This window comes from Gastrolobium bilobum, unplaced genomic scaffold (assembly GCF_033153095.1).
Source record: "Gastrolobium bilobum isolate Gb01-03AN ecotype WA unplaced genomic scaffold, APGP_CSIRO_Gbil_v1 utg22537, whole genome shotgun sequence".
NCBI classification, from domain to species: domain Eukaryota; kingdom Viridiplantae; phylum Streptophyta; class Magnoliopsida; order Fabales; family Fabaceae; genus Gastrolobium; species Gastrolobium bilobum.
The window spans coordinates 38385-49108 of NW_026897453.1; the positions used below are offsets into that span (position 1 = coordinate 38385).

Below are 10724 nucleotides of genomic sequence, written 5' to 3' on the forward strand. Positions count from 1 at the left end.
TTAAATTAGATAAGAACTAGTTTTCGAATTCAAAGTACGGATTTCATGGAAGGGGGGAACTTATGATTGGATCATGAGTTAGGGTTAATCTTTCAAGAACCCCAAGAGTGGTCAAGCGCCTAGAGCATAACACACACAAGCCACATAGTCCCGGCCTCCCTCTCCATACTTTTGTTCACTCAAAGTAAGACACCATTGATAGATCCTTCCATTCTCATTCAGCCAAGCAAGCAATCAAGCTAGGAAGGATTGAAGATAAGTGCTCTCCCACGTTTTTCATCCGATAGTGTGGACTACATTAGAGAGTGTTGTATACTTCAGCACTTCGTGTTACTCTTGTGAGAGAAGATCATATGATCTTTCATATACTCCATGAATTTATTGAGTAAATCCTAGAGATGATATGATGTAATTTCACATAAACAAATGATGTTATTCCGCATGAACAAGAAATTTTTTTGTTTTTCATCATTCTACACGCTCTTTATATATCATAAAGAATCAACCTTTTTGACTTTCACAAATTCAAGTGCATTTAAAAGTAAAAGAGTTCAACTTTTAATTTTATACATACGTCAGAACAGAATGGCGCTCTCATGGTATGAAAACCTACAATGACTAAGCAAGAACTGGGACATGGAATATAGAAATGTACAATTTGTTATATTATTATACAGCAGACACCATAAATTATTAAATCAGAAGTCTATTGACAGGAGAATAAACTGAACAAAGCTCTCCAGAAGCTGAAAGTTAATAGCCCACATAAACAGCAGCATTCACAATGTAACAATCATCATTCTTGTCACCCATCTCTTCCACATGCACCCCACTTGAGCAGATCAAACCACCATCCACAACTTCAACATTCATAATTTTTCCACTGCAATGTTTTGGGGGGCAGAGTAAGAGGGAGGAAAGTTCAAAAAGATTATTACAAAGAATTGACATGGCAAATGTTATTATATCGTAATATAAACAATAAACAACCGCATGAACTGAATAAACAAGCATAGCAGATTACCAACCATAGTAAAAAATGAGCAAAAGCACAGGTCAATACCTGTTCATTAGCATCTAAGAACACCAAAACTATATTTTGGTTCAAGACTTCAAGCAGATATAAACTTCAATACAGAATATAAACCAGGAGAGAAAAAATGACTAAGGTTTCTGTTAGAAAATTCAAAATCTAACTGGACACTACAGTACAATAAAAGATGAGTAAAGTTTTTTTTGGGTACCTAACAAAAAAACGGTCCTAACATTAGTCCCTTACAAAAAAAAAAATTAGTCCCAAGGTCCCTAAGAAATTCAAAGTGAACCTGTTTAGTTAAAATCGTGGTTCTTCATAAATTCAAAAAAGATCCACATTAGTCCCTCAAAAGGACTAAAATGGGTCCACTTTGAATTTCATAGGGATCATGCGACTAATTTTTTTTTGTAAGGGACTAAAATGAGGACCGTGTTTTTTGTCAGGGACCCAAAATGAGCTTTACTTATAAAAGATTGAAATATTACAATTTTCAAATAAATTCATTTATAATAGATGATTTTATATTGATAGCCACATCAATCACATATAGAAAACAACATGAAAAAAAAAAAATTATGAATGAGGCACTAGTTTCCATGGATGTGGATACTCACTAGGGAAATACAGACTTGACTTTCTCAATATCCAAAGATTTCTGGAGAGAATGAGGAACCCCTAGCTTGATCTGCAATTTCATCTGATCAAAACTGACACCAGGAATGGAACCTAAACCAAATTCATCTTATTAGAATTGAAGAAACAATTTCGAAAGTCAATTATCAAAGCAGATGTTTAAAATAAATAACCAACTATGAACAACAATACAGAAAACAATATACATGCAGATTCCAAATAAGTGGAGATTTTGGTTATATTGAACATCTGACTGCAATGTATTTCCTAAACTATAAATTATCTTAAATTTGCAGGGTGGAGTTCAAGTCAATCTTAGTACTTGACTACTAATTTCTCGCAAGAGGAATGATTTATAAGCATTACAATTAGAACCCAAGGTACATGTTACAGCTAGAAATTATGTAAAAGAACAATACAAACATCCATGGGTTAATTGAGTAAGAATATTGAAATAGTTAGACTAGAAATTTATGAACAACATTCTTAAGCAGGCTTTAAATTCATGATTACTTTCTCCCTCATGTAATCTTTCTGTTTACAATAAAATCTTCATTCTCCATCTTGAGCTAATTGCAATTCACAAATACAATGACAAGTAATTTAAACAACATCGTAAAACTGGGACGCACATCGAGATGAGAGTTAAAAATGATTGAAATTAGTTTAGCTTTTGTCCTTAGCAATATGGAATAAGGAATAATGAGGAAAATTTGGATAAAGAGATATCTCCGCCCAGAAGTCTTAAAATGTGTTATCTTTCAATTGGCTATATTTGCCCTATAATAGCATAGGCTTAAACCAAACATGTCATTCCTTGATTTCCTTCACTTTCCTGACATTGCAAAGTGATTCTTTTATTCCTTCATGTTTCACCCCCGCTATAAAGTATAAACCACAGGGAGATAAAATACATGTTTAACTCATTGCCACTAGGAGATTATATACTTGTATTGTAAGGACCTTCACAAGCAACTTGCTGGAAATTTTTTTCCTGAAAACATGGCAAAGCTAGCCACATAGTGTAGATTGTAAATCAATTGTATCATATAAATCATAAACGCTTCTCTAAGCTATTTATGTTGGGAAAATGACACTAAACCGAAACTCCCTAAACCAAGAAATTTGATGGTAAGAAAGTATTACAACATCTCCAAATGAAAGGAATGAAGATGACACGACTCCTATATGTTGCAACTCTTAGAAGACACATAATCATGAAACATCAGATATACATGATACATCTGTTTTCCTGATAATAAGAAATAAGTTAATCATTAAAAACAATAGGAAACTATTCCAGGTTCATTTTGTCTGATCAAGGTCAATCTGTTATTTACAATTCTAGAAGCTCTAATTTTGATTTGCTCCAATTTCCATTGAGGCCATGTTCCTTTGTCAATACAAGTGGGCAAACTACCATAACCAAGAGGTCAAAGTCCAAGACATTTGGAACAAAGTTCCTACCTTTCCTGCAAGAGTTCAACTTCTACAGTCACAAAATCCTAATACTGCATCATATTTTCACTAACCAATTATAAACATAACAATTATCACTGGGCCTCAAAAGACCCTTATTATCATACACCAAAAATATAAAACTCACAGCAACAATAAATAGATACTAACACACACTGAAAAATGAAAACCCAATAAGAATACCTCTCCGGAAAGCCGGGATTGAATTAGAAGAAATGGCATCCCCGCACGCCCTCATAGCTGCAGCTGTTATGTTCTGTCTGTTTTATGCATTATTGCATGACATTGATATGAAAATCCCATGTCAGCAAAACGAAAGATAATAATAAATAAATTAAAAAAAAAAAAAAAAGAGAGTGAAAAGCAAAGGGAAAGAGTGAATAGAAGACCCGTGTTGATCATAACCGACACCCATCTCGACAAACAAGAGCTTCATTGGTGGGGATGAACCACTGTTTGCTGAAGACCCTTCACTTCGTTCAACTTCCATGGGAGCTGACGTGGCTCGGGTTGGACGGGAAACTCGACAAGGTTGGAACTTTGATAACGGGTGTGAGAAAGAAATGGATTTGAAGAAACGCCGTGAAAAAATGTTCGGACCGAAATCAGTAATGGAATACCGGTGTTTGGTAAAGGATGGTATTTGTAGATTTAGAAGTGAACAACTTTCAGTCATTTCTATGCGAAGAGTTGAGTTATACGAATTAAGACAAATAAGAGTTATTCTGTTCAATTTATAGAAATAGCTCCAACTATATACATAAATTTTTGATATTCCTAGTCTATATATACGAATTTAGAGAAATAAGTGAATTTATATTTACAAAAATAAAAAAGTGGGTAAAAACAAAAAAAAAAAAAAAAAAATCTAATGAGTTTGGCACATACTTATAATGCTAAACGAGTACTAAGAATTTATTCTATATACCATACCTTTGTCGGAAGAACCGATAACATTTTGTGTTTATCTGAATAGGTTTACACAAATTTCATCAAAATCTTACTTACGGTAATATCTATTATGGAATTTGTATTTATCATTTAGTACAATACAACAAAATTTTCTACACACATAATATTTTGTAGGACTTACATTTTTTGAAACAAAAAAAAAACTACAGCACGCAAAATGAATCTCTATAACATTACACAATCACTTTTCCTACAAGATAACTCTTATAAAACTCATCTATTATTTAAAAGGGAGATAAACACACAATTTTAAATGTGTATATTGTGGGCTTATTCGAATTTTATTTTAATTTTTTTATATTTCTTTACCTCCTTCTCAAATTATATATCCATCTGTTTTTTTTAAACTGTGGATTAATTTTTTTTTAATTTTTTTTTTACCAAACTTTAGTATATAATAAGGTATTCATTCGCATAAGCTTTCGCTAAATGTTAATTAAATAAAAGCAGATTAATAAATAATTTGAGAAAAATATATATAATTTAGGAAGGGATAAAATTAAAATTAAAATTATAACATTATATTTTCCCAACTCTAAAAAAATGTTGGCACAATAACATATAAAAATTTTCTCACGAAACATATGAGAAAAGCATTTCCCAAATTTTAATGGGTGCCTCGAGCGTTGTAAATGGGTTAGATCGGTTTACGTAGAGGTGGCAATTTGAGTTGACCCGACACCAATTTGTTAAAAACGGGCGGGGCAGGTTGACCAGTCAAAAATTATGGGTTGAAAAAATGAACCCACCCCGTTTTATGGTGGGTTGACGGATTGGCGGGTCAACCCACCAACCCGCAAATTAAAAAAAATTAATCAAATTTCAAAAATAAATTATATTTTATGAATTTTTCTAATATTATTTTATTTTATTTCACACTTCTCTGTATTTTTTTAGTCTCAATCTTAAATGCATACTAATATTTGTCGAATATTCTTTAGGAACTTATATCTAGATAACATTTGTCATAAATAAATTTGTTATTCTTTATTTTTTTTAGGAAGTACTAAGATAAAAAAAAATTGGATATCACAAAATTTAAGGACTAATGGAATACTATGTGTAAAAAAAAAAAAAATTATAACGCGGCGGGTTGAACCTGTTTTGACCCACTTATAGTCGGGGGGGGGGGGGGTTGCGGTGGGTTGAAAACCTCAACCCAACCCGCCTCGTTTTGGCGAGTTGACCCGCCGGGCTCAATCCATATTGCCATCTCTAGGTCTACGGGTCATAGATTTTTTTGTAACCTAAAAGCTGACCTATATTATATTATTTATTTTAAATAAAATTAATAAAATTATTATTTTAATAATTTTAAATAATAAAATAATATTATTTTAGTTACTCTTCTAATTATTAAATATTGAATAAGGTTAAACAGACTAAGAGGACATGCAGGTGAAGATTTTTATTTTTTAAATATAAATTATGCTAAACTTATAATTTGTGAACTATACAATCTAACAGACCAAATTAAATCCAATATTTAAGTGAAAGCCTAACGTAATTTAGTGCTTCTTTGGATTTTTTTTTAAGTTAGAAGCTCCTTATAAGTATAAGCTAGGTCAAACAGTTTTGGAAAAAGCTTTTATAACGAAAAGTTCTTGTTTTAATAATGAAGAAAAAAGTTAAAAACTAATTTTGTGTGCTATTTTTTTAAATGAAGAGTGATAAAGATAAAAAGAGAGATAATATACTTAAAATATGTGCTTTTAATTAATTTTAAGCTAAAATTTTTATGTAATTTTCAAACAATTTTTAGTTTCTTTTTTAAGTTTTTTTTTTTAAAAAAATAAGAGATCAAATAGGGCTTGTGCTCTAGTGCCTCTTATTTATTAAATTTCAGATCACAAGTTGACGTGAAAAACTCATTAGGAGCCATTACCAAATTTATCTGAAAAGGTGTATCCTTGAACCCTAATAGTTTAGCAATCGGAGCATTATCGTAGAACGATGGATCATTACTCTTCTCCGGGAGGAAGCTGGACCATGATCCCAACCCATAATTCCAATGCACAAACCCAATCCCAATCCCAATCCAACCAAGACCCAAACCTTTATCTTCAACAACAACAACAACAACAGCAACAACAGTTTCTCCATCAACAACAACAGCAGCAGCTTTATCAGCAACAGCGCCTTCTACAACATCAGCAACAACAACAACAGCAGCAGCAGCAGCAGCAGCAGAACCTTCACCAATCGCTGGCCTCTCACTACCATCTCTTACATGTAATCCCTTCAAAAACCCTAGTTTGGTCTCGTTCCTTTCTTCTTCTTCTTCTTTTTTTATATGAATAAAGGAAATTGTTTGTTGTGAGCATAGTTGGTTGAGAATTTGGCTGAGGTTATCGACCATGGGACCCCGGATCAGCAGTCAGAGGCATTGGTATGAATTTTTCCACTTTTCACTGTTTTGTTTAATCCCTTTTGTTTTCGGATTTGAATTTTCCTGGTATGGTTATTTAAATATTTAATTATGATATTTTTGTTTCATTTCGTGGGTTAAAGATCACCGAATTAAGCAATCATTTTGAGAAGTGCCTGCAGCTGTTAAATTCAATCTCTGGCTCCATTAGCACCAAGGCTATGGTAATTTGCAGTTCTCTAACTTTATATATGTGTTCTTTTCGGTGTTCATTGCTTGTATATATATGTTTCCTAAATAGGATAGGCGTTTTTGTTGAAATACTTGAACTTCAAATTCGAAGTTTCAAAAGTGTGCAGAAACTGAATGGCTCTACTTTGGTTTTTCCTGTAATTAAATGCTCATTATGCACTCATTTTTTTTTTTTAAATATTAATACTTCTTAGTTCTAGCAGCATAGATAGTCAGATTTGAGTTTTTAATATTTTTTATTATGTGGGCCATGCATGATAAAAAAATTCCGCAATGGGAAAAAAGAAGAATTATTCATCTGCTGTCAGACATCTCAATATGATTGTGTTTAAAACATTAAAAAGTTAAGTCTTTAAATATTAGTTGGAAGCTGGGGTTATTCTTGGCCTTACTTGAGGGCTTTCTGGATGCTGAATGCAGACAGTTGAGGGACAGAAGAAGAAGCTAGAGGAAAGTGAGCATTTGCTAAATCAGCGAAGGTCTGTACAAATTTATCAGATATCTCTGTTTGGTTATGTTTCTAGATGCTAAATGCATGCATTTGTTTTCTACTTATTGCAGAGACTTGATTGACAATTATAGAAAATCTGTGGAGGAGCTTGTTCGGTCTGAACCATAAGAGCCTGTCTTTTTTCAGATGGGTAAGGAACCTTCAATTGGGTTGTACTTCTTTATAGATTGTAGCTTCCATGTTTTATTAGGAATGGATCACCAGTTTTTACCTGAAAAATTAGAATGACAGAAATGCCAATAATTATTTGATTAAAAAATGGTTCATACTTGATCAATTCTTGAAGAGGTATGTCTCAGTGTATGTACTATTATCTGTATATCAAAGGAAAAGGATGAATGGGTGTAGGTTTAGAGGAATTTAGTATTCTTTACTGCTTTTGATTTTATTTATTATTTTGGAACTTGGAACACCCTGTTATAGCGTGCTACTTTACTCATCCAATTTTGAGTCATACTTTTTAGCTATATTTGCATGTATTATTGGGTTAGATAAGTCACAGGAAATCTGGAGTCAGAGACATAGAAGCTACAGATAAGATTAATCAATTAATGAACTTTGAATTGTCTCTTTGAGAAACCCAGTTTCATTTATATTTGCGTTTTGGTTTGAGAAGAAATCATGATTTCATTTTTTTCATATACTTTAACTGATTGAACAATTCATGTCCCCCTCTGAACTGATTTCATGTTTCCATAATAGAGCTAATGGAAAGAAGGGGACAAAGTTGTTAGGCCTTGTATATGGTCCTTTTTTCATATAATTCCAAACCATAAAAGATGCAGAGCTCACTGGTATTCTCATCACAATTGTGTGCCACCGTGTCAAGATACCCTACTAATTGCTTTCTAGTATAGTTCATTGATCTGAGTATTATATATTGCTGGACTCCTGGCTGAAGCTAGTTCTAAAGAGAAAATTAATTTTAGGATCCCTGACAAATATTTTGTAAAAAAAGTAGTTGTATTTCCCTTTTTAAATAATAAGGAAATGTACTTGTGATTGAGAGCTTCTATGTTCCAAATCAAACTTAATGCAAGAATGAGATTGAGTACACTAAAAATCACTTTCTTCCATATGTACTTATTAGAGTAGTAGTTTACTGTGCATCTGTTTAGTAGCTGATTACACCTCTGTACTGATTAGTTAGTTAGTTAGTTAGTTCCTGATTTTCAGGAATCAGTTAGATATCTTACAACTACTTAGCTCAATGTATTAGGCTTAATTAGAAGGTCTATAAATATTGACCTCTGAGTGTATTCATAAACAGTTTTCAGATTTATAATATTCAGTTCTCTTTCTCTCAAGTCTATCTCTCTTTCGTTTATGAGATTGAGTACACTAAAAATCACTTTCTTCCATATGTACTCCTCCATTTCAAAATAATTATCACTTTTGAAGTTTTGGTTTTTTTCAAATTGTTTGTCACTAGAGAAAATCAAAAAGGCATTAATTACTTTTTCCAACTTTATCGTTGTCTTTGTATCTCCACTAAATGGAATGAGAGAACATTAATGGAGTTGAAGGGTAATATAGTCAAATGAACTTATATTTCCCTGAAATTATGAGCATTTAATGAATTTTAGTCCTTGTGCAAAACCTTAAGGTAGTGTTTGGTTCAGGGAAATTTTTTTTTTACTAGGAAATGTAATTACAAGGAAAAACGTAGGAAAGTTTAAAAAAAGTTGTTTGGTACTGCAAAATATTACTGCTAAAATTGGGTTAAAAATTCTGATGTATTGAAAATAAAATTTTGATGGGTAAAAAAATAGAAATGACAAAAGTAACCTTTTTATAAAATTCTGGTTTTGAAAAGGAAAGGGATAGGGTTCTGTTGGCACAAGATGATGAGCCTGAAAATCTTGTTGGGGTTTCTGGGTTTTGTGAGGATGAAGTAGAGGCTGACCCCTTTTTTTTGTTCTGTAGAATTGGGTGATATTAGCTTGAGGCAATCGTTAGATAAACCTGAAAGATCAGTAGATGTCTTTGAATGCTTACACATATTTAAGCAAATAGTAGAAATTGTTAATTTAGCGCATTGTCAAGGAGTTGTAGTTCATAATGTGAGGCCTTCCTGCTTTGTCATGTCTTCTTTCAACCATATCTCATTTATTGAATCCGCATCTTGTTCAGATAGTAGCTCGGATTCTTTGGGAGATGGATTGAATAACCAAGGTGTTGAGGTTAAAACTCCAACATCTCTCTGTCCCCATGATATGCATCAGCAGAGTTTAAGAAGTGAAGATTTTATGCCTGTCAATACTTCAACAACTGGTTTGACAGATTCTAGTTGCATGCTGTCAGGTGCTGTGTATGCGATCATAACCATCTGGGTTTCATCGGTTAAGAGGAGGGGTATACTTGTCACGTTTTCATCCCCTTTTTTCATTTATCCGGTTTTGACACAAATACCACGTTGTGAGAGGGCTTCATCAACAGTGCATTGTTCCTTTTTTACATGCATTTCTGAATAGCTAGGCAACGGTGTTTCATGGATAAATTTCATAACATCCTTCTACCAAACGTGGAGAAATGACAAAGCCACATGCACTTTGCTGGGATAATTTTGAGAACTCCCCAACCAAACACTACCTAAATGACAATCTTTTTAAAATGCAGGGGAGTAATATCATGATCCTCTTTGTTGATTTTGATTCAATATTCATTATGTATTTTAGTTAAACTTGAAGCTTTTCTTAACCTTAAGTTTTTATCATATATTACTGATCTTGCTGTAGATGTGCGCTTTATCCTGGATGTTGATATTGATATATCTATGACAGGAGTGCAAGGCAGATTTAAATCGACGGAAAAATTTTGTGACTGATATTCTCATCATTCACTTTTGTTGCCAATATTGGAGACGCAGGGCTTGTAGAAAGAGAAAACTTAGGTAATTTGGAGGAATATAATGTAACTGATAGATGATTTAAAAATAGTTAGTCCCTGCATGGTACTTAAGACCATTTATCTATAATGTTGGATTAAGATTTGCCAGTTGTGGATTTTGCATTAAATTTCCATTTAGATTGATTGCATAATGTCATCATTCATGGGACAGAAAATTTCCATTGTATGGATGAGGTGAATTAAAATTGTTAGACGTTACTAGCATTCATGGTAAATACGGTAGTTGTTGCTTGTTGGAGGACAACACCATAATGGTCCTTGTTCGATGGTAGAGTCCAAAAAAAAAAAAAATTTGTTAGACGTTTTATGCTAAATATAATAAGGTGTTATCTGATTTTTTAGATGGTGCGAAGTGTTGAAATTTATAATTGTGAATTGATCATTGGTCATGGACGAGAGAGAGAGCATTGCTCAATAGTCCCTGTATATGAGTTCAGTTTATCTACATTGTGATCAAATATATCATTTAATTGAACTGCGGATTAATCCCGAAGGAAACTGCGAACTTAATTTTTAAATTGGTTCTAAACTGTTTATATTTTTGCTTCGTAACACAATTTCTA

At 32.7% G+C, this 10724-nt stretch overlaps 2 protein-coding genes across 5 annotated transcripts; one reads left to right on the forward strand and one right to left on the reverse strand.

Annotated features, from left to right (window-relative positions):
• Nucleotides 1-520: 520 nt before the first annotated feature.
• Nucleotides 521-3865, reverse strand: LOC133307062 (uncharacterized). The gene is made up of 4 exons (XM_061507483.1): nt 3538-3865; nt 3332-3408; nt 1651-1762; nt 521-883 (listed from the first exon to the last, which is right to left on the reverse strand). Exons 1-4 carry the CDS (start codon nt 3822-3824, stop codon nt 754-756), a joined length of 606 nt encoding a protein of 201 aa, XP_061363467.1. The 5' UTR covers nt 3825-3865; the 3' UTR covers nt 521-753.
• Nucleotides 3866-5985: 2120 nt separating this feature from the next.
• On the forward strand, nt 5986-10332 carry LOC133307044 (mediator of RNA polymerase II transcription subunit 9). 4 transcript variants are annotated; one of them, XR_009751002.1, is made up of 7 exons: nt 5986-6352; nt 6447-6509; nt 6632-6712; nt 7161-7219; nt 7302-7381; nt 9385-9434; nt 9556-10332. XR_009751002.1 is itself a non-coding variant. In XM_061507462.1 (6 exons), the coding sequence occupies exons 1-5, from the start codon at nt 6074-6076 to the stop codon at nt 7357-7359; spliced, it is 540 nt and encodes a 179-aa protein (XP_061363446.1). In that variant the 5' UTR covers nt 5986-6073; the 3' UTR covers nt 7360-7381; nt 9385-10332. The 4 variants fall into 4 exon arrangements, 3 of the variants coding, with proteins under 3 accessions (XP_061363446.1, XP_061363447.1, XP_061363445.1); XM_061507462.1 differs by having other exon boundaries at nt 9385-10332; XM_061507463.1 differs by lacking the exon at nt 9385-9434.
• Nucleotides 10333-10724: the final 392 nt, after the last annotated feature.

What these genes read in the sequence shown, in the direction of transcription:
- LOC133307062 (XM_061507483.1), bottom strand. Translation starts at nt 3,824, where the DNA reads ATGACTGAAAGTTGTTCACTTCTAAATCTACAAATACCATCCTTTACC. An exon ending in GTCGGTTATGATCAACACGG is followed by an intron (nt 3,409 to 3,537) that starts GTCTTCTATTCA and finishes TGCATAAAACAG; the next exon opens with ACAGAACATAACAGCTGCAG. An exon ending in GTCAAGTCTGTATTTCCCTA is followed by an intron (nt 884 to 1,650) that starts GTGAGTATCCAC and finishes AAAACATTGCAG; the next exon opens with TGGAAAAATTATGAATGTTG.
- LOC133307044 (XM_061507462.1), top strand. Translation starts at nt 6,074, where the DNA reads ATGGATCATTACTCTTCTCCGGGAGGAAGCTGGACCATGATCCCAACC. An exon ending in ATCAGCAGTCAGAGGCATTG is followed by an intron (nt 6,510 to 6,631) that starts GTATGAATTTTT and finishes CGTGGGTTAAAG; the next exon opens with ATCACCGAATTAAGCAATCA. An exon ending in CCATTAGCACCAAGGCTATG is followed by an intron (nt 6,713 to 7,160) that starts GTAATTTGCAGT and finishes TGCTGAATGCAG; the next exon opens with ACAGTTGAGGGACAGAAGAA.